The 25264-nt window shown below is 35.0% G+C and overlaps 1 protein-coding gene across 4 annotated transcripts in view; it reads left to right on the forward strand.

The window, feature by feature from the left end:
- The window catches only part of LOC149788810 (uncharacterized), a 104453-nt gene that overhangs the window by 40089 nt on the left and 39100 nt on the right, over window positions 1-25264 (forward strand). For all 4 annotated transcript variants that reach the window (XR_016424254.1, XM_089974939.1, XM_089974940.1 and 1 more), the window contains 4 exons: window positions 14555-14815; window positions 15877-15995; window positions 19403-19566; window positions 23929-24056. Coding sequence is in view for 3 of the 4 variants with exons in the window: in XM_089974939.1 (XP_089831065.1) it covers window positions 14555-14815; window positions 15877-15995; window positions 19403-19566; window positions 23929-24056 (672 nt within the window). In the remaining variant the exon portion in view is untranslated. The remainder of the gene's footprint in view (window positions 1-14554; window positions 14816-15876; window positions 15996-19402; window positions 19567-23928; window positions 24057-25264) is intronic.

Consider the following 25264-nt stretch of genomic DNA (forward strand, 5'->3'; position numbering starts at 1 on the left):
TGTAGTAAAATGTACTCACTCAAACAGTGAAATTATGTAAACAAAAAGGGACAGCTATACAAATTATTTTGACAATCCCAAAAAACACTGTGTTTTCCATGTGGGTCTATCAAGCGGTCAGCGCCCACCAATCTCAGTCAGCAATGCACAAGCACCAGCTGCTCAACCAGCAACACTGTTTATTCAGCACTTGGGCTGCAATGATTCAGCTTTACAGCTGTTATGGTCGACTTCTAGGATTGACTCCGATCACTCTGATAACTGATCGCTCTATTCAGCTCTACAGCTGATGACTCTGGTCACTCGGGTCATACCGACCACTGCGATCACTCTGGTCAGTCTGTGATCACACGGGTCAGCTCTATAGCCAAAGATGTGCAAGTCCTTAAAGTAGACCGCTTACTGACAAAACGTTCCATAATGTAAAGATATAATCTTACAGTGAGGCATTTTGAAGTCATCATACATGGTCTGTGCATTGGTAGCATTCAGTTTTTCCCATTGAAAGCACTTTACATGTGCAGCATAGGATGAACCAAACTCACTATTTCGAACTATTCTACAATATACATAAATCACCCTCAGGTATTGTTGTACACAAAAAACAAGTACATGTATTTAATAAATAAAAGTATTTATATTATTCTGTGACAATACCTCACCGCTTAAACAAATAGTAACACTATTAGAAAAATCATGGAAATTATCCAAAACATCCAATTTTGAATACTTAACGAAAATGATCTGCTAATTACACCCTACTTAAAAAATCAGCACCCACATTTTCTGACCCTCGAATCACCTCAATTTGGAAACTACGGTTGCAGAGACAATGCTCATCGCCTCAGTTTTGCTTTGGCGACCTTTGCTTTGTTCAAGTATAAGAGCGGTTGATGGTCCGTTTGTAAGGTAAACTCCCTCCCGAAAAGGTATGTATGTTACTTTCCTATCCCCCATACTAAGTCTAGGCACTCCTTCTCAATCACGGAGTAGTTTTGCTCCCTAGATAGCAATTTCCTACTTGCAGAAGCAATGGGCTATTTCATTCCCTCTTGCTCTTGTAGCAAAGAAGCTCCAACACCAGTATCGAACACATCAGTCCTCAGCACAAAAGTTTTGTTCAATTCTGGCAACTTTAAAATTGGTGCACTTACCAGTATCTGTTGTGTTTAACGCTTTTCCCTGTCACCCACCCCCTTGGAAACTTTATTTGCTTGCCCTTACCTGGTCTGATTATTTAATAGGCTGGCAATAGCCGCAAAATTGGGGACAAATTTCCAGTAAAACCCAATCAGTCGCGGGAAAGATCTTGTTTCTTAGTTTTTTGCCTAGCAAATCTCTGATTGCTCCTATTTTATCTGGTTGAGGTTTCAACTGGCCTAGTCCACATACAAGATGTCCCAAACATTCTAGGTTAAAATATCCTATACTACATTTGGTGGGCTACGCTATAAGATTTGCATTGCTAAGTCTATTGAACAGATCCCTTAATACCTTTACATGTTCATCCCAGATATATGTATAAACAAATATCTCATCTACAAAGCTGTCAAATTTTCCATACCGTTTAACAGTTTTGCATGAGACGAACACACGATGCACTGGTGTTAACTAAACCAAAAGGCATTACTTTAAATTGATAAAGACCTTTGGGAGTCGTAAATGCCGTTAACTCACAGGCATTATCAGCTATTGGTATCTGCCAATATCCCTTAGTAAGGTCTAATTTGGAAATGTATTTGTGACCTGCCAACTTTAAAAATAAACTTTCTATGTCTGGCATTGGTTCTGCATCGAACATGGTGATTTTGTTCAGTTGCTGAAAGTCAATGCAGAAATGATTAGTCCTGTCATTCTTTCTGACTAACACAATGGGGGACAAGTACGGAGAACTGGAAGGTTCGATTACTTCCTGATATAATATTTTCCCCACTTCTTCATTTATTGTCGCTCACGCATTAAAGAAATTGGATATCCTTTAATCTTCATTGGCTCTGAGGTATACAAATTCATCTCCTGTTGAATCAGTCCAGCATGGCCTGGTTTGTCTGTAAACACTCTGGGTATTGGGACAAAACCTCCATGATTTGTGTGTGCCTCGGATAAAACCGGGCATACATCGATCTGGTCTATACCTTCTTTCTCTACATCAGTGGGGTATTCAATTGGCGTTTCTGTACTGGGCACAAATTCCGATTCATCACACAAGCTATCCTCTATCAACGCTACGTACACTATATTTAAGACCCCTTTATCAATTGTTTGACTAGGTCTTTCTTAGTAGAGTTTAAGCATACTGGCATGAAATATCTTAGACTTACCTTCAACATCAATGATATAGTCCATTTCCCCTTCCCCTGTTGTTTGACTTCATATGTCCCTTTCCATTGGACTAGCAGCTTGTTTTTGTTTGTTGGGAAAGGCACCAACACTTGATAGCCTACATCAAACTTCTTACTCTGTGTTTCTCAGTGGTACTTCACGTACTTATGACTAGATTTTGCGAGCTCGTCTTGCGCCATTCAACATTTACTCTCTAGCTTTTCGTGCATATCTACCACGTATTGGTAAGTGGTCTTAACTTCTTCATTTGCAACCTCCTTTGACCACAGTTCGCGTAGAATATACATAGGACCACGAACTGTCCAACCAAGCAATTGTTCAAACAGGGAGAAGCCTAAGCGTTCATGAGGAACCTCATGATAAGCAAACAGAATTGCTTTCAGGTACCTCTCTCAATCCTTAGGTCTCTCCGCACATATTCATCGCAACATTTTGCTTCAACGTCCTGTTGAATTTCTCGACCGACCCATTGCACATATGGTGGTAGGATGTTGTGCGCAACTGTTTAAGGGACAACTACTAATTTGTGCCATGAGATCAGAGGTGAATTGCGCTTCACAGTCAGTAAGAACCTCTTTGGGCACTCCGACCATGCTGCATGCACCACTGGCTTGTACACTGCTTCCTGCATAGCCTGCTGTGAAATATCGAGTTTTCCATCTTCCAACCATCTGCCTTCAGTGGCCAACGTGACTCTCTGGACTGGTCCCTTCCACTTAGGACTAGATTTTTCAGGTTCCCTGGGTATTTGGTCCCTGACCTAATTCCCACCCTTGGCATCTCATGAGATTATGTTCTGTGAACCTCCCTGAGCTTTAGCGAATAAATCCAATTATGTGGCCATGTCATATATATTCGTGAAGGGCTTTTCCCTCAAGAACAAATAACGGATCACTGCCATCTCACCTCTGTCTGCGTGGGTTCGAGTCTAGGATTCGGCTAACATGGGTATGTGAGAAAGCTTGCCAGTAGCTTCTCGTGGGTCGGTGGTTCTTCCCGGGGTTTTGCAGGGTTCTTCCTCCACCATTAATACTGGCCGCCATACATAGCCTATCGTGTGCTGAAATATGGCGTTAAACCCCACAACAACAACAACAAGAACAAATATAACTCCTTGCCACAAGTTGCCAAGAGCTGGTCCCGAAACAAGTAATCGATAAGACCCTCAAATGTTTTTATTACTTTACCACATTCCACCCATCGCTTTAAGTAATTGCACGTACTACTGATGACTTGGGTGAATGTCTCGTCTCTCTCGGGTTTGCTATACTTAAACTTACTGCAAATCCCTTGCTCTGTTACCTCATATTTCTTCAGAAGTGCATCTTTCAATGCAATGTAATTCAACAAATCGACCACAGATAAGCACAAATGCATGTCTGATACTTTACCCTTCAACAACACGCTAAGATGAAGAGACCAATTGTCTTTTTTCTATTTTTGTAGCAGGATGTACTTGGGCCCCGAGTGGCTGAATGGTCTAAAGCGATCTCTATTACTGATCACTGCCATCTCACTTCTGCCTGCGTGGGTTCGAGTCTTGGATTCAGCTAATGTGGGTATTTGAGAAAGCATGCAATTAGCTTCTTGTGGGTTGATGGTTCTTTCTAGCGTTTTCCTCGGCTCTTCCTCCACCATTAATACTGGCCGACATGTATAGCCTATCATGTGCTGAAAAATGGTGTTAAACCCTACAACAACAACAACAACAACAATAACCATGGTGTACCTTTTGTACCTGTTTAGATAACTATCCATGTTATCTTTAAAGTCTTCAAATGGGGACAATTTTGGACCTCTCTGTTTAAAATCATGTTCCCTCTCCCTTTTAGTTTGCATTAACTCTGAATTTCTTTGATACTCCCTCTGCCTATTTCCATCATTTATCTGCAATTCTTCTAACCTGACTTGTTTTTCCCTTTCTAATTTCCTATTCTCTACTTCTTTAGGCAGTTGTATCTTCCCCTTCTCTAATTCTGTCTTGTCTAACAGTATCAGTGTTCTGTTAAATCCGAGATGATCCCACTTCTGATGTCATTTGTGACAAGATAACCGGGTGGGATTTAGGATTTACAACAAAACACTTTTGATGGTGATACAAAGACATTGTTTAATAACAAGCAACTTGAATGACAATTAAGATTAATATATGCATGTATATGACCCAAATATTAGATCAGTTAACATAAATTGCACAGACTTAATAATGAAAATACAGATTAATGGCTTTACAGAGTACAAGCACAAGGGGTGAATAATTCACAATAATTTCACAACAAAAGAATGATGTGTTTTACTCAGATAGTAAAGAAATGTAGTATTTTACTGATATAGTAAAATGTATTCACTCAAAAAGTGAAATTATGTAAACAAAAAGGGACAGATATTCAGATTATCTTTACAGTCCCAAAAACTCGCTGGGTCTTATAAACCCCAAAAATTAGCCCACAGCTAAACAATTACATGCATGGAGTTAATTCCACCACCACCACACTCGGCTACTAGTCCCACTGGCCAATAAAGCAATCAGTATTCCAGGTTAATAAGTCAAGCAGTCAGTGCCCACCATTCTCGGTCAGCAATGCCCAATCACCTGCTACTCGACCAGCAACACTGTTTATTCATCTCTAGGGCTGCAATAGTTCAGCTTCACAGCTGCTGTGGTTGACTTCATGGGTTGACTCAGATCACTCTGGTCATTCTGTGATCACTTGGGTCAGCTTTACAGCGGAAGATATGCGAGTAAGATATGCGAGTCCTTAATGATGTTCAATAATGTAAATATTTAATTGGTGAGTCATTTTATACACAGGCGAAGTCGTCATAGATTGTCTTTGCATTGGAAGCATCCTTTTTTTCCCATTGAAAGCACTTCACACGTGTAGCATAGGATCAACCAAACTAACTTTCAAAATATTCTACAATATACATAAATCACCCTCGAGTATCGTTGTACACACAAAACAAAACCTGAGTACATGTATTCAATAAATAAAAGTATTTATACAATTGCATGACATATGGATGGTCACTTTCACATTGGGTTATCACCAAAAGACCTGCATCCATGGGCCTAGATGAAAATGGTTTTCTGTAGAATGTTTTCTATAGAGATATCATGCAAGAAAGAATAAAACCATTGACAATATTGAAAATACATCTTTCCAGTGTTTTGTTTAGCACTTGCAAGGGCCAGTTTAAGGTTCACTGCCTTCATGTTCAGTCTGTTGCATCATGACAACTCTATATTATGTATCAGTATTGGGAGAGAAATTGCCAAAACATTGTGATTATGTTTGGGACTTAAAGCTTCAGCTGCCACCAGTGGAAAGACACCATGCAGAACGAAATAAACATTTCTCACCATTTTTTACTGCTGAAGGATCAAGTACTGTGGCATAAGATGAGAAATAGAGCAAATAACTAATGTTATTTTCCAAATTAAAGGAAATAAATTAAAACATTTACATGTACAAAGCAGTGTAATTATGTTTATTATGTCAAAGCTTAACCAGGATTGATTAATGTCAAAAGACCACACCGAGTCAGTGAAACATAGATCACTGTATAGTCACTTATTAATAACGCATTGATCCCTGTTAGTCATTGATTAATGTGAAAAGACAATTCTGAATCAGTGATGCACAGATCGCTGTATAGTCACCGATTACTATGAACGGACCACTCTAGGTCAGTGAAGCATTGATGACTGCATAGTTAGAAAAACCTTACAGAAGTAACAAAAATTCAGCCATGAGTAAATTAAGAGTACAAATGATTAAAATTACAGTTATTGAGTACTGAATATTTTTTGGTGCAATTACAGTAATCAGATGTGTGTTCTGCTTCAATATATTTGCAGGCAAGTTGTAAGGTTATTAACTATAAATAATTTAGTTGCAATGCAGTGTGTAATGGATTTAATATTTCACAAGGAGTGGTAACAAGGTTGTCAGGAACCCAAACTTCCAGGTTAAACATGCATGAAATTCTTGAATGATTCTGTTTGTTTCAGTAATGCATCCCTGTGATATGACTCATTTTCCCCAATAATTATCTCCATTTTGATGTTCAGGTTATCCATGGCCAGTTTTCAGAATAGCTGACAGCTTGACTTGCATAAACAGTTATGAAACCAGTTTGACTAAGTAACAGTTAATCTGCAACTTTGCAATTATCTTGTGAAAAGAACTGACCCTCCAAATGCTGGTCTGACGTACAGTACTTCCAGAAAACCCTGTTCTGTTGGGGGTGTATCTAAGCACTTGCCATTGACTGGCAAATAAATGATGGCCTGTTTTCTTTTAACAGTGTTTGAATGAAATTTGTGCAAATATAAATCATGAATGTAATCAAAGCTTATGCAAGTTCTGATCTGGGCAATATACCATTTAAGTATGTGGGATTTCTACAGGTCATAACAGTATGAGTTTCAAAATGTACTCTTCAAAGTCAGTCGGCAAAATCTTTTTTCATTTTTCTGGAAATGGCTTGTGATGAAAATGACAACAAAATGAAGAAAAAAAAATAAGTAAATGAAGAAAATTCCATTTCTTTGGTTATATTTGCATATAAGTACCTAAAGCTTGTGTAAATTCATCTTTAACAACAGTTCTAATTTACAGTCTCAAACTACATGTAGTTAGGTACCATACATGTAAGTATGAGGATTAATTTATTTTTTTTTTACTGTATAGACCACATCTCCCACCCTTTCCCCTTTAGGGTTAACTCTTAAGGCATATAGCACTGTTTACTATTTAATATATTTATTCTGAATACAATTTTTAGCTCAAATTTTGCTTGCTGTATTATTTCATTGCTCCATTATTTAAGTTAATGATGGTAGTTCTTGTTTACATATATGGTAAAATGCAAGTTTCTTCTTTGGAATGGAGTTACTGTTTTACTTGTGGGAAAACTGGACATCATTTTAAATAATCAGTCTTAGGGTTGAAACTAACTCCTGACACTTTTATTCTTGCGGTATTTTTTTTGTTTTTAATATTGTTTAAGGAGCATTTTTTAAAATAAATTTACCCGTAAAATGTTTAAATCTAATATTATATGTACTGAAAAATAATTTGTAGTGTGATAATATAAATTATAAAGATTCTGAAATAAATAATTATATTATTAGTGATGAACACATGCTTTTCATTTTCCTGTATACCTTTTTAAATATGAAGGACTCCTGAGTTTATCCCAAAGAGTGTCAGATATAAGTGGGGGGACTCCTGATTTCCATGAGTGAAGAGTCCAGGACTCATCATCCTGAAATCCTGTTGAGAGTCTTGAAGTAAACAATTCTGTCACAACACGCTGGGCAACAAATGTAATATTTTACATGGGGTGATAAGGCCTGTACCAGTAAAAATGTAATCTCATTGTAACTTGAAACAGATTTAATATTTCACCAGGAGTGAAAAGGCTAGTACCAGTAAACAATTTATTCAGAAGACATTGTTCAATGGGTATAGTATTTCACAAGGAGCGATAAGGTTTGTACCAGTAAATAATTCATCACAATGTAAAATGCAGCAGATTTAATAGTTCACAAGGAATGAAAAGGCTAATGCCAGTAACATTACACAAGGAGTGGAAAGGCCTGTACTAGTAATATTATACAAGGAAAGAAAAGGCCAGTACCAATAATATTACACAAGGAGTGGAAAAGCCAATACCAGTAACATTACACAAGGAGTTGAAAGGCCTGTACTAGTAATATTAGACAAGGAAAGAAAAGCCAGTACCAGTAATATTACACAGGGAGTTGAAAGGTCAATACCAGTAACATTACACAAGGAGTTGAAAGGCCTGTGCTAGTAATATTAGACAAGGAAAGAAAAGGCCAGTACCAGTAATATTACACAAGGAGTTGAAAGGCCTGTATCAGTAATATTACACAAGGAGTGGAAAGGCCAGTACCAGTAACATTACACAAGGAGTGGAAAGGCTAATACCAGTAACATTACACAAGGAGTTGAAAGGCCTGCACTAGTAATATTAGACAAGGAAATGAAAGGCCAGTACCAGTAGCATTACACAAGGAGCTGAAAGGCCAGTACCAGTAATATTAGACAAGGAAAGAAAAGGCCAGTACCAGTAATATTGCACAAGGAGTGGAAAGGCCAGTACCAGTAATATTAGACAAGGAAAGAAAAGGCCAGTACCAGTAATATTACACAAGGAGTGGAAAGGTCAGTACCAGTAACAATGCACAAGGAGTGGAAAGACCAGTACCAGTAACATTGCACAAGGAGTGGAAAGGCCAGTACCAGTAATATTAGATAAGGAAAGAAAAGGCCATTACCAGTAATATTACACAAGGAGTGGAAAGGCCAGTACCAGTAACATTACACAAGGAGTGGAAAGGCCAGTACCAGTAACATTACACAAGGAGCTGAAAGGCCAGTACCAGTAATATTAGACAAGGAAAGAAAAGGCCAGTACCCGTAATATTAGACAAGGAGTTGAAAGGCCAGTACCAGTAACATTACACAAGGAGTTGAAAGGCCTGTACCAGTAACATTACACAAGGAGTTGAAAGGCCAGTACCAGTAACATTACACAAGGAGTGGAAAGGCCAGTACCAGTAACATTACACAAGGAGTGGAAAGGCCAGTACCAGTAACATTGCACAGGGAGTGGAAAGGCTGGTACCAGTAAACAATTTAGAAGAATGCAACTGATTTAATATTTCACAAGGATTGATTGACTATATTTTTGTATTTATTTTATATCAGTCTATATTATTTTAATATTTCACAGTGATTAATTTTGCAATTATAGTGCCTTGATCCTTTCATCTAACTAACCTGGAACAAAAATTCTTTTTGATTCGTCTTTAAATGCATACCTTTTTCTGAAACTAAGAATTTTATGTTAAAGCAGTGGATTTTGTATACAGCAGATGTGGTACTGGAAAATGGTTACTTGGTTTATTGATTTTGTATGGCTTATTAAACACTACACACTTCTGTCATAACAGCACCCGAGTTCAACGGTCACCTGATCACAATGTTATTTTAATTCCTTCCCAGAAAATTTCCGATATAGATTTCATGTAATAATTGGTCACCTGTCCTGTGTGGCCATATTTTTCACAACCAAACACTGGTTTCGCCCTGCCTTCTGCAGCAAGTGACCAAAAAGGTTTTTCACCTTGCCTTCTGCCATCGGCAGTCATGTCTTTATTTTAGGCAGGTTTGATTGTTTTGTCTGTATCATTTGAAAATGGGAGTGACATGCTTTTCCCTGGTACATACACAGTCAGCTGACCTGGCCTTGCCAGGGTGGATATTGAACACTGAATCCCTGGACCTATAAGTCAGACACTGTCAACTTTCCTGCAGTTCTTCTTTATTAAAACAGGTTTTGAGGGTTGATTTTTAGACTTAAGTGTCACTCATTGAAGTTCCACAGAAATGTGAAAATCATGAGACATTGTTACCAATATTATACAGCATGAAAATCACCAGATATGTTACCCATTATCATACAGTATTGAAGTCATGAGATGTGGTTACCCATTATCATACAGTGTTGAAATCATGTGATGTGGTTACCCATTATCATACAGTATTGAAATCATGAGATATATTACCCATTATCATACAGTATTGAAAATCATGAGATATATTTACCCGTTATCATACAGCATTGAAATCATGAGATATGGTTATCCATTATCATACAGTATTGAAATCATGAGATACAGTTACCCATTATCGCATGGTATGAAAATCACCAGATATGGTTACCCATTGTCAAATGGTATGAAAATCATGAGACCTTGTTACCCATTATCAAATAGTATGAAAATCACCAGATATGTTTACCCAATATCAAACAGTTTACAGTTACTTGTGCCAGTGGTCAGTTGCAAATTTACTGGCTTTAGCATAGGTGCCAAGGAAGTACCTGCTAATTTGGATTGACAAAACTACTTTATAGTATCAAATGTGTTACCTGGAAATCAAGATTTTCAAATGTGATTTTGTCAAGTACTTTTGATTTTTACAGTGTAAAGTATATTACATTTTATACTGTAAAGGTATGTATTTGTTTCCTGGTGAGTTATATATATATATATATATATATATATATATATATACATACACACACACACACACACACACACACACACACACACACACACAGGGATCATGCTACCAGCTTAAATGGGCAACTGTCACCTAAGAAATGTTTAATTTGCCATCATCTGTTAGGAAAGCAAAAACAACTTTGCCCTTGACTCTTTAGAGGTACATTAAGTGACCGTACCTTTCAGATACTCCCTCGCTTTAGCCAGATTTTATCATCCTGTTATATTATAGCTCAAGGCAAGCTGTTGGCTTCAAGCCATCAGATAGCTGGTGTTGATATCAATTGTGCCAATAAACAAACTCTTTGCACATTCACATGTTAACCGTTTCCTGAGTAAGTTAGCAACTATCACTGCCCGATTTCCGCAAGGGTTTCTTTAATAATGCTCTCCACTCTCTCCACCATCACTGCGATGTGTGGAGTTTACAAAAATCTTGTGAACTCTACCACATATTGAGGTAACTTTGACTACGGTTTGATTAAAAATGAATTAAATATTTAATCTCTTTCTCATCAACATGTGCTCGTCACATTATATGTAGTGCCATTTATTTATCTGTTGTAAACTAGGTTAAGTTTTCCTAAAAAGTAGATATGGAATGATGAATAACTGATATACTTACAATATCATGCTCAAATCATGAAAGCAATAACAATTACTGCAGACTATAGTGAACAAGCTGATACACCCACATAAACTGAGAAGAATAACTGAGAACTATAATGAACAAGCTGGTAAACAGGAAAAAACCTAAGTCAGATATATTCGCTATAGTGTACATTCATTAAGCCACAACATTACTTTTCTTATCTTTACCAAACTGAAATTACGAGCTCCAAAACATGTGATTTTCTTGAATTTTTACTGCTGAGACAAGTCTGTGCTCATGTAACAACTGGTGAAAAGAGCTACTTGTACCATGCTTGCGACTCTGTGATACATCCCTTCATTAATTACAGAACAGATGCAAAAGTAAGTTTTTACTTACCATTAACTCAATTCAGCTTTAGGAATCCTGTTCCATGGAAGAATTAGACATCGTCTTCTTCACTGCACATACATCATATACAAGTGACTCTGTTTTCAAAATAAGTAAACTATGATGTACACACGTCAATGCCGAAATATGATTGACTCAAAAGGTTATACTTACTGTCATATGAGCTCAGACTTGTCTCAGCAGTAAAAATTCACAAAAATTGCTCATTTCGGAGCCTGTAACTTCAGTTTGGTACAACGCAGAAAAGGCAATGATGGTTTGATGAATAGAAAAAATCTCAGGAGTAAAGCAAGTCATATAGCATGGTCATGTGCCTTTAAATATTAAAAATGGTGGATGGTGCATTTGTCTCAATGCTTCCTGAGAATTTATCTGAAACGATATCATGAAGATGAATTCAGTTTTAGATTCAGCACTCAAGTTATGCCCCAAGAAACAGTCCATTTTTATTCATTCTAAAATTCTGAAAAGTTAATCCTGTGTTGCTATCAGTAGGTCAATAAACTTGTCACGTGGTTTGGTCTGGAAATATTTTTATTTGTCTGGAAAAGGTCTGAATCTTTATCAGACTTTGTGGCAGAAACCCTGTAATTGTGTACCCATTAGTAAACAAAATTTCCACTTGGCAGATATTGGGTGGAGACGATTAATCAATGAACTGGTTCATCTGCCAGTCAATCTGTCCATTATTTTTCACAGTTTCTGTTTACACAAAACAAAGATTGAACTTATGGCTCCACTTTCATAGAGATTCAAGTTTCAGCTTTAACACAGTGCTAATATTTTCAGATATATTATTTATGGCTGCAGGTACCAGAAGAACGTGTTTGGTATGGTTTTTGACTGTTAGTCTCCTTGGAGTCCAGCATCCTTAATGCTATATACTACTCCTAAACACTTAAGAGGAACTTCAGTCTTGTGGTCTGGTTCATCTAAACTTATGATAGCCTCTTCCGGACATTCAGCATTTTTATAAGGGTAGCCATATTGAAAATCGTTTTACTGATAATCCTACTCATTTGGTAAAATTGTCATGAATGTGTCAGGAACATTCATCCAAGGTAAAATAAGTCTGATGTCACCTAGCCATTTCATGTTGCCAATGTGGTGGCCATCATGGCATCTTCTCAGACTGCTAGTAAAGACTCATAGTGAAATACTGTCAATTAAAAAGGATAATAATTCTTTATTTTAGCTGGTACCTCAGCATGTAACTAATTTCGCTGAGAGCTACAGCATGCTTATAACTGTAAAGATCAAATACATCATAGGATTTACTTATGTATGCATATAAAAACAGCATGAACAGCAATTATAGTATACATACATACAAAAATACATACATACATACTGTTTGTAATAACATAGAAAATGGTCTGCCATTGGTCACAAAATGACGAGTTAATTGCATGGTTAGAATTATGTGCAAACTGGATGAGTACACTTGATTTAGACTTGTGCTCTGTAATTGAACTATGTTCCTTCAGTCAGTAAAGTAAACCTTTCCTCGAGAATGTGTACACAACAGGGTCCACAAACACATTTTGCAGCATAAGTGAGGGTAGTACCAAGGAGATTACATGTTGAGAAGGATTTTGATCAAACTGGGTACATAGGCATGTATTATCAAGATCATAAATGAGTATGATCGTAAGCTAGATTCATGGATATTAATAATATTATCTTACATTTTATTTACTCATTTTGTTAGCATCATAGCAACTGAACTTTTCCAGTTGTAATGAATTTTTTTAAAATATCCCTATATGTTTAATGACTTAAGCAAGATCTGCTTATTTATGATGTAATGTTCTGTATTTAGTTGACTTTGCCACCACTCTGGGTAAAATTTGAAATCATCATAGTCTTACACAGGTTCTAAAATAAGTGAGATTTGCACATACTAATGAGATGACTTTATGTCTCATTTTCTAAGCTTTTATGCCATAGTGGAGACATCATTGATTAGACATGGTAAATAGATTATTAAGATCTTAGATGAGTTGAGCAGGAGTGAGAGCTTTGTATCTGATAAAAACATTATCATTGGAAATAATGTTTTATTATATACTGTTATAATATAGGTAAAATCAGCACGATACAACGTGGTTGATGTTTTACAATGCTACATGGGTCAGCTTAGTAAATTGATCTACTGTGTATCTTTGTTATCTAAGTGAGCAAAAGTAGGCACAATTGGACCTCATGTATCACTGCAATAGTCTTATGATAGATAAGTTTTTTTGTTGCACTTTGAGCATAAACATAGAAAAATGAAAAATAATTGTTCTCCCAATTTATGCAGCTTATATTTAAGGTGAGATGCACATTTATGCAAAATAACTGATTTAAAACAAATAAACAAAACAAACTGATATTAGTTTGTAATATTTAAAGACATACCTGTTCATGCTTCTGAAGTGAAAGGGAATATTTGGAAGGAATGAATCAGACATGCTATTTTTTAAATATATTTTGTTATAGATATGGATATAAGATTATTATTAAAGTACCAAAAACAAAGCAGATGACAAGTCTGCAAAAGTTAGAGAGGAGTCACTCTGGGAAAGTGTTACTGTATACTAACATACAGCTAGTCTGCAAGGTTTGCATAGGAATCAGTCTAGGGAAGCCTTACTGTATACAAAACACATTCTTCAAGGTTTTACAGATGAGTCAATCTAGGGATGTTCTGCTGTTTAAAACTTTAAATCTTCAAAAATATTTAATCAGCTTTAATTGAGATGCATAAAATGAATGAATGGATGTGTTAAAAAAATAAAACATTAAGCAAAAGAAAAGGATAAGAACTTGTATAAATATATATTAAAATCTTTAATAGAAAGTGTACATAATACAAATATGTGTTGGGTCAAATCAGATCACCAGATAGGATTGAGGTTGTTAATTATGCCTTTTAATGATGAGAAATTGAAAAGTTGTTCCCCCCTTATTGTTCAAACTAAAAGCAGATGTTACCAACCCACGAACATGTATAAATTATGACGAATAGGCATGGATAGTCTATAAATATTGCTATCATTGATAAAGCAGGTAGCATTGCCATTACTTACTTCATACCAATCTACTTATATTTCTAGAGCGGCCATCATGAAGTACGTGAAATCTGTGAGAGATACTTCAGAGCCATCCGCTCTTGTCTAATAGACAAACCTAGCAGGTTTCACTTGGTTGATGAAGATTTTGCCATTGACAACACTGTTGTGGACATAAAACTAGAGGATCTGAAGAGGAAAATTGTAGAGGTGGCATCACAGCAGCCATATTGGGGAGAGAAGATACCTGCACGGTGGATCCCTCTGGAACAAGAGCTGATGAGGTTGAGGGCAGCTGGTGTGAAGGTACAAATTTACAAACATGATTGAAAATATGACACATCTTTATGTATTGGATTTAGTGGAATAACTAGTATTCAGTAATATGTGATAGATTCACGAGGTATGGAGTTAACACTTTATCCAAAATAAGTTTTCATGGGTTCTTAACATAATGAAATTTATCGACATTTTTCATTTATTTTATGCCACATTGTCAACTTCATGTCTTGTATATCACACCTGGCATCAAATGTTTAAAATTATGTAGGGAATAAATATATTTTATAGGTTTTTCTAGTGTTTAATTGCTATATATATATATATATATATATATATATATATATATATATAAAATAATTTTTACTTTGTTTTGTTAGACTTAAGTCAGATATGATAATTGAACTTAATCACTTTCTTCCATAATGTAGGTTTGGCAGGATTTGCTTGTAGTCTGTCATAATTATAGCACTGTGGCTTATTTTGCATATAATTATGCCACTACGACTTTCGTTTTAATGATTCACTGAGTTACACAGTGATTTTTTTTAATGTATGCATATTTTTTAGGGTTTTCAGTGATAATAAGAGAGAGATAGCCTTTCAAGAGCTTGTAATCTTACATTGGGAACATATTGCTTGCTATTACATGAAGCACAAGTTTTTGCTTTGTTGATATCAGTAGAGCTTTGAAAGCACATTTGAAGTCAGAAACTGTGTATGGTGGGGTCTTTGTAGCTGGATATGCTTGTTTTTCCACACGCATGTAATATGTGACACATTTGGACATTAAAACATAGATTTTACAATTAGACATGATTGAACAGCATAATCAGAAGTAACTAAATTATGTTAAATAAAATGCATACATTTCGAAGATGATAAATTTGTTCTGACTCATTTTTCCATTTTAATGATAATGAAAATATTTTCACTTAATTGTATATTTTGTGATATTTGTCAAATATGCAAATGAAGGTCATCAAAGAAAACTATATTTTCTTCAAAAGAAAATAACCAGTATCAAATGAATGAAGAGAAGAAGAACCTATATGAAACTAAATCATAACCTTCCTTTGTGTCTACAGGTGATTCCTCTCAGCCTATTGAAAAACTTGAACCAGACAGGAGGTATTCCAATATCTATAGATGAACTCGATTTGTTTCTTCGATTTCATCATGATATTGGGACAGTCCTTTACTTCAGGTGAGGTTTTGTGTTGTTTCCTCTCTGAACAAATAAAAGCATTTTCTTACCTGAGTTAAAGGTAGGTAACTAAGTCAGAATCGAGATGACTTGTATTTAAGGGGGCAGGGGCTGGTTTTTATATACAAATTTAATGCTGCAATCAATGACCAAGTATTAAAAAAAATCATAAAAAATCAAATACGCAAGTGAAGTCAAAAAGGTTCATATTTTTTTATATCTTATATTAAAACAAAGCATAAAAATATTAGCCACTTGACCAAAGAAGTATATGGCAGTTCAAAGCGAAATAAGTCTATGCACCCCAACCCCAAATTTCTACCTGCAATTTTCATGTCCGAAAGTCATTTTTGACACCATGTGCTGCTCACAGTGCAAATACAAGCCCTTTTTCTAGATGACAGTTCTGCAAAACAGTGTGTACTAAACAGGCTGATAAAACTGAAAATAGTTGTCATCCAAGCCACCTAGTTCACAAATATATCCAGAGCTTTAAATAGTAAGCAAATATAGCTGGAAAAGTCACACCATAGCCTTAAGTTAAGAAATTTGCCATGGGGCCAATTTATGAAACTGGACCCTGCCACCTAAATTTATGCGGACATCACACATTAGCATATATATTATGAGAGAATGGCAGGATAAACGTGATTACTAGTTTCCTTGATAATTTAAGACAGGTATGTTTCCTTCTGCTTTGTTTTCATTTAAACAGAACCGAATTTGGGTATGTTATTTAGATCAATTAATTGAAAAGGTAATCCATCTCAATATGTTACGTCATATGCATGGGGATTGCCTCATACGTTTGGCAGTTTGTCTCAGCTGGTTTTATTGTCAGAGCTGGTTTTATTTTTTTCAACACTTTTTGACAAATTGTTTTAATCACTTAAGCTTTTAAACTGCATGTATTACAAAATAATGCTGGCTTTTGTTAATGTGTATTACGAAATCAAAAACAATTTTTCCATGCAGAAAGTATGAAGAAATCACTTGGTTTTTATTGGTTTAATGGCACTTTTAACAAAAGTTCATGACTTGATTCTTGTTCAGATATCATGCTTTTAATATAGTTGGTAAACATTTGTATTTGACAAGACAGAATTACCATTTTATATAAGGTATAATTTTAATATAATGTGTAAAATTCCTCTTTGTAATTTTAGACAGAATATGTGAAAATTCAATATGATCTGCTTACTGTTGCCATTTTTCTTGTGCTTGTTGGAGTTGTAGTCTTATACGTATGGTGAGTTTCATTGCAGGCAGGTGAGCTGTTTATGGGGATTGGGCTCAGCTTTGAAATGATTCACACTAAACTTAGTTTGATTTTGATTAAATTCTAATAATTTTTTTACTTTATTACTTATCTGTGTATTGTTTTGGAACCATTTTATTTTTATTCCACTTTTAGTATCTTTCTTAGTTTATAACCTTTTTGTATAAAGTTTAGAACTGGTGGCAATACTTCATAGAGTAAATATTTGTTTGAAGTTTATTTGAAGCACTCAGTGATATTTATTGTGGAAATTGTCTACTAGTTGCATGGTCTAAGTGAGTGATATACTCGATGACAATTTTCTTATTCTGTTAATTTCTTGTTTCAGTTATTTTTACGAAGCTAAGTGAGATCAGATTTAGTTTTAATTCCATATATCTGATCTTTTGTTTGTTATATTATATATTCAGTTCCTACAACAGCTAAACTTTTCAAATCACTGCACCTGTTGTCCTGACCAACTTAACATACTCAATTTAGTTGCTTGTCACACTTCCATAATTCAGCAGTTCAATAACATAACCCTAGAACATTCTTAAGGAGCTAATATATCCAATTCTCCCCGAGCAGTGCCCTTGCTGACTTGACAGTATCCAACGGTCCATTCATATCAGTGTAATACCCCAAGCAGTGTCCTTGCTGACTTGACAGTATCCAACGGTCCATTCATATCAGTGTATTACCCCAAGCAGTGCCCTTGCTGACTTGACAGTATCCATTCATATCAGTGTGATACCCTGAGCGGTGTACTTGCTGACTTGACAGTATCCAAAGTTCCATTCATATCAGTGTAATAGTTGCTTAAACCAACAGCTCATAAACATAATTTGTTAAGTTTTTATAAGGTACTATATTGTCCAAGTTATTGTGAGAATTACTATCACAACTTCATGAGCTCAATTCAATTCACTATTATACTAACTAAATTCATTTTCATTATTGCTTAACTCAAAACTTAGTAACACAATCCTAGTGACTTCACAAGTTGCTAGTTTCTGAGTCAGTGACAGTGCCAGCCTGACATACTTGACACACTTAATTCAATTCAACATGATATTGTTTTGATGCCAGTGTAATTATGTGTTATAATTATTATTTGAAAACTTAATATAGTTTGCATTTGAATTCAAACATAAAATCTTTTAAAAGTTTTCACTGTCATCCTTCAAAAAGTGGTATGGTAATAGAGAAATAATATTGTGCTAATAGTAACCATGAGTTTGTCCTGTAAATTAAAACTACGATAATATTATGGCCATTATATAAGGAAAAGAATATTTAGTAGAATTATGATATACAACTTTATTGATTTGTGTGTTATAAACGTCATACATGTCTTGTGGTTGAAGAGAAACAGACAGGTGGAGTTTTCCTGCATTCACTTCTCCTATGTCTGAGAGAGAGTATCCTATTGTGGCTGGTACATATATATTATAAATCATAGGGTCGTGATGGGTATGCATGTTTGTGTATATAACATTTCATACAGGCTGGCAGAGATGCGCTAGAAATGAAAGGAGCCTGAATGTATACCTGTAATTTATATATTGTCATAGTAAAGTTTCATACTGGGTTGGCAGAGGTGCACTAGAAATGAAAGTATCTTGATGGGTATGCATGCTGTTTGTATACATCAAATTTCATACTTTGCTGGAAGAGGTACACTAGAAATAAAAGTATTTTGATGGGTATGCTTGTTGTTTGCATACATAAAGTTTCATATTTTCCTGGAAGAGGTACACTAGAAATGAAAGTATCTTGATGGGTATGCATGTTGTTTGTATACATCAAATTTCATATTTTGCTGGAAGAGGTACATTAGAAATGAAAGGATCCTGATGAGTAGCTTGTATATTATCATTACTTAAAGCTTCTAATTGTTGTACACCATGTAACAGTGGTAACTGTAACCTTTATTTGATACTGTGTGTAGTGTACCATAGATTGCAAGATGTATTTTAGTCTGTATGTGATTTTATATGAGACTTAAATTTCTTTGCCAAGTTACTTCCATCCTATATGTCAGTAAGGTTAGAATTTTTAATGATTTCATTTAGTCTGAAACAAAAGCAAGTGTTGATAGATTAGAACATCTGTTATCATGTAGTCTTTTGTGTACCATCCACAGCATCGACATATTGAAAGAGAACATTGTATTGGACCCACAGTGGATGATTGATGCATTCAAGTCTCTCATCACTGCTGAGATGTTTGTCCTGAGAAGTATCCCAGCTGTTGCTGACAAATGGGTTGAGTTTAAGAAGAAAGGAAAACTGTCTCTCGATCTCATCGGTATGTTAATTCTTATTTTCTTATTTTCAAACATATTTTAAAAATATGAATGTCTCTTTACATTTCATGTTAATTAAACTAAATAACAAATCAGGTAGATCCTTAGAGATGAACAAAACTTGACACACCTAGAGACCAGTGATGCATCATAACTCCTGCAGACTAGTGTTAAATTGACACACCTAGAGACCAGTGATGCATCAGAACTCCTGCAGACTAGTGTTAAATTGACACACCTAGAGACCAGTGATGCATCAGAACTGCTGCAGACTATATTCACACATATAAAAATGTACTCTAAACAATATAAACTGTTTGTTTAACTCTTAACCCTTAAAGTAGTTACCACAAGTTGCACCACAGGTAGGGATCTCATAACACTTGTTATGACATTTTATTGAGGCAAGGTCTAGTTGTTGTTGTAGGGTTTAACGCCATTTTCAGCACAAGATAGGCTATACATGGCGGCCAGTATTGATAGTGGAGGAAGAACCCGGGAAAACCCCAGAAAGAACCATCAGTCCACGAGAAGCTAATGGCAAGCTTTCTCACATATACACATTAGCCGAATCCGAGAATTGAACCCACGCAGACAGAGGTGAGATGGCAGTGATCCATAACGGACCGCGCTTTAGACCACTCTGCCACTCAGGGCCCCTAAGTTCTAGTTGAACCTAAATTAAAATGGTGCCCATATTAGATTGTCCTATTGACCACTATTCTAACAATCTTGAAATCATGTTATTGATATTGTTCCACAACAGATAACCATATTAACATGGACTATTAACTAAATGATTTATAATGAAATCTAGTTGGTCTATAATGAAAATGGTGCCACTCTGTATCCATGTGGCTGCCATAATGCCAATCCTGAAAGTATTCTTATTGCTACTTCAAACAGGATGATAATATGGACATGTGCTTCCAACTAAAACACTGGTTGTGATGTCTAGTTGGTTTTAAATGAAAATGATGTCATGTGATATCCAATATTGCTCTGACGTCCAATATGGCTACAAAGGCAGTCGTGTTGAAAATCTTGTTATCACTTCTGACCTTGAACTCTAGCCATTTTGGAGTAATCTTTATGCTTTCTGCTAGATTGTATATGGCTGTGCATTTTTTGTACATTAAAAAAAGAAAAATAAAGCAATGCACAGTTGTTTTTGTCATTTTTATAACCGTCACTTTTATACATTTGAGGATTTTCTTAGAAAGGTGACTGCTGCATAAGAATAGTGTAAGAGTACTTTCCTTATTTGCTATTTATAGCAACTCACAAACTTTTAAGAAAACAGACTGGTTTCTTCCAGTGTGAACTTTATCTCATAGATTCATAATATTTAAAGCCTAGATAGTAAGTGTACCAGTCGATACTTTTGAAGAAAATGGTGCCAGATGTTAAGAGAAATGCATTACGGTGTTAGTTGTGGATGATTTATGGCAGAACATGTTATAGCACATGATCTTTCCAAACTTCAAAACATATCAGATCAGAAAAAAAAGAAAAATGAAAACTGCTTTATGAATTTTAAAAAAAGGAATATGAGAGTAATGTAATACATTACTATGTGCACCTGACTGACCATTGTAGAAAGTTACACATTGTCATGTAGACTAGTTAAACTTAGTGCTAAATATAAAACAATTTTCATTATATTTTGTGTTTAATCTGGTTCTAATTCATATGGATTTTGCCCTTTGTGACACAAATTTTGACCAGCTGCAGAACCAGGTTAGTAGCAAAAATGTAATGTATATAGATTACACGTTTTATGCCCAAATTATGTTTTTTGCCACTTATAATAGCAATAATTACGATTATACCTGGGAGGAATGTTTGTCCAAATGGTTTTGTATGTTCACTAAGAACATATCCATTTGATTGTTAAAATGAAAATGTTGCCTTTCAGACTTCTAACATGCAAATACTTGTATAGGTACTTATCTTAAACAGATGACCTTAGAGACACGGAATTTTCACCAAAAGACTTCACATTATATATGGATGGTGCTTTATATTAAATGATAATGATCTGAAATATATTGTGGCAGATATGGTGACCATCTTGAAAAACTTATTCTAGTTAGTCAGACCTTCAACACAGCTATTGTGGCCATCATGAAAATAGTATAAATTGTCCCCTTGAAGGGATATTCATATTGACACATTGATTTCACTAAGACACTTCTTGCAGATGCCCTAATTTATAAATCTTGTAAACTCTACCTTTTCTCCAGAATGGTTGAGAGTACTACCAAATTTTACTTATTTAAAAATGTGTTTGCTACATATATAGTTTTCTTGTATTAAAATAATTTTGGTACAGCTTCTTCAATGGCATCCATGATGTACATTTTAAAATCTATCTAAGGCTGCTTCTCTTGAAAGGACAGATATCAACATTAGGTTTTCCTAAATGGCTAAAGCAATATTTAATTCATTCTGGACAGATGATGATAACAGTGGCCATCTTGAAAATCTTTTCACTACTCCTCTTGCATGATTGGTGAAATAGGATTATCATTAAAACACTTCTTGCACTATTTAATTGACTCTGAATAAATTGGTACATATCTGAATACTGACATACTTACATTTTTGTGAAGGAGCTTTGAGAACCAGTCCTAATTAGCATTGATGTTAAGCCAGTGGTTATTGGTTGTATTGTTGTGCATCATTGGACTTCTCAACACAGTGACTTGTACACATGTACATGTGAATTCTGACAAGAATTAGTATTTAGATGCATTCTAATGAAAAGTCAATAGTCAGCACTCTGAACATGATTTTAATGTCAACAGTCATGCATTCTCTGCAGTACTGGCTTGTAAGCATAATAACATAAACAAGTACAAGTGGATTTGTATCTGTTAACCCAGTGTTTGGATATATCTGAAGAATACCATGAATTTTATGATTTTAATAATTTGTTTTCAAACTTGTAAGAATATTCAATCGTACAAAAGTGTATTTTCTGGTCATGAGTAATGTCCTTTATATCATGAGAAAAATGCAATGTTCATGTTAGAACTTTAATTAAAGAATACTGCAAAACGTGTTTGAATAGACACCATCAAAACATATTCATCTTTGATTAGTTTTGTGGATTGACTTAGGGTGTTGTAAACAGGCACCAGTAAAAACAGCTGACACTTCAGAACTCTTGATTACTCAGTGGCATACCCAAAAAGTTGTTGTAGATGGTTCATATTTTCTGTAAAGTGGATTAACATGTTTGATTAAAGTTTTAACTGTTTATGCAGATTATTATCTCTGTTTGACCAATAAACGTAAACTGGGTTGTCATTTATTAGCAATAAAGTGGTCAGCAACTCTTTAGTGCAAGCTTCACACGTTTTAGTATTCTCACTTTTATCAGTTAAGATTTCACCTTGAAATCCACATTTTTGACTTCATTGGTTCAGTGTTGATTTTGTGCCAAGAGTATCATTGCATATTTAGGGTAATCATCACCATGTCTAGTTTTAGTGCCAAGATAGCTTCAAGATATTTAATTAAATTATGGATTATCTCTCCCAATTTTCAAAGCAAACAAGATGTATATCATGATATGATGCATTTTCCTGTAAAAGACAATCTCTCAGTTATGAAACAATATCAATAGTTGAACTAGCCTCAATAGGCAGTTTGCATCTGTACATTATTATAGTTTGGGACAAGTTTTAGACATATTTTTAGTGATGATTGACATTTGTCAGACTTCATTCAGTTGATTTTGTTAATATTTTAAGCAGACTGATTAAATAACAAGATATCTTCCACAGTTCATGAATTTACCTAGAAACTTAAGGATTATAATTATATCCTGATTCATACTTGTCACCGACAACTGTAAATGTACTAGTTTAACAAACAAAAAGGAAATGCAACCAAAATTATTGTAAACAAAAGGACTGCATCTTTATTATGAAAGTGTTCATAATTGATTATGTGCATTGATTCACTGGCATTATATTAGTTTTTACACAAGATATTCTCGAAAATTAAGAATTAGTACCTGATTGATCAGGACAGAGAAAAAAATGATTAATTTTCATTTGTTTATGAATTATTTGGATAGTGAGAAATTTTAATATTAATGTCTAGATATTTAAGTTAATACATGATATTACGGACAAGATTGGACCTAATGTAAAAATATTCAAGATGGTTTCATGACCATGAGATTAGAAATGTAGATATTGCATTCTGTTGCATTACTGGAAATTCTTTTTAACCAGTATTATATTAGTTCCTTTGATGGATTTTTGCTTTCCTTGATACTTATCTTTGATGACACATCTATGCGCAAACTTGATACAAATATGTAACAGCTGATTTCGTTTTGTGTCAAGATGCTCTCTGGACAAAAGAGAAACACCCAGACCTCCATGACAACAAGAAACACATACTGTTACTAATGGAGCAGTTGAACATAATTGCTAAGCTGACAATATACAGCGAGGAGGCATCCAAAATCAAGGTTAGTTCATTTTAAAATATAAATCTACATACAAGTTAATGAGTACACATCTAAATTTAACCATCTGTCAAGGTGGGCATGAATGAAAATGATGCGGTATGGTTACCATGGTGGTCATCTAGATGAAAGTGTCTCTACCCTCCCAATGGAAAGCCATATCAATATGGAGTTTTCACCAACATAATTTGTATGGTACCTAATTGTTCCTTTCCATGTTGTATGTGGATCAATAGAACCAGCTGCGCACTGCTTCTGGTGCTTATGCTTACAGTTTGCTTTCCAGTAAGTTTCATTCATTAATGGCATGTTGAATGTTTCATGTCATGTTTGAGGACATTTCTAAAGTCTGTTGCTTTTTAAAGCTCAACATGATATGTATGAAACCTTGAAGCAGTTGTTGATGTTAAAAGTCCATCGGAATAAATTAATCACTGAGTACACATGTTCATTGAATTCTTATTGTGTTATATGTGGATTACTCTTTTTCTGCTCTGATTACTCTTTTTGTCCACTGGGATTACACTTTTTCCTCACCAGGGGTTGGCATGTATGCAGATTAAAACACAGTGCTCATCAGGTACTATTAATGCGACTCACTCTTAATAAAGGTCGTCAGGTTTTGTACACTTTTTTGAAAATCTGGATAATAATCTAAGTAGAATCAAGCTATATATGATGCACTTAGAGAAGAAACAAAATCAAGACAAAAACACCAAGTTATAATTATTACGTGTTGCAGGTACTGCATCATGAGCATCTCAAGCTTTTATTTTTGTAAATGAGCATTAATGTGAATATTTTGATGAGGGGAATGGAGTTCCTCTTCTACTCTAGGTACACAAGTTCTATGATTGATGAAACAAAATCATAAAATCATTTGAGATTATTACTATTATTAACACATTTAATTGATGCATGTCATGTGAAAATAACAATAAATAATTGATATATTTTTAACTTCGATCAATACTAATTTGGAAAACCTTCTGAGTTAGTCAACTGTATAATAAAAACACAGCTCTAACAAAGTGTGCAGCGAACTACACAGCTCGAACAAAGTGTGCAATAAACTATACAGCTCTAATAAAGTGTGCAATAAACTATACTGCTCTATCAAAGTGTGCAATAAACTACACAGCTCTAACGAAGTGTGCAATAAACTACACAGCTCTAACAAAGTGCAATAAACTAAACAGCTCGAATGAAGT

The sequence above is a fragment of the Sinohyriopsis cumingii genome, chromosome 11, assembly GCF_028554795.1.
Source record: "Sinohyriopsis cumingii isolate HCF-2022 chromosome 11, ASM2855479v2, whole genome shotgun sequence".
In the NCBI taxonomy this organism is placed as follows: domain Eukaryota; kingdom Metazoa; phylum Mollusca; class Bivalvia; order Unionida; family Unionidae; genus Sinohyriopsis; species Sinohyriopsis cumingii.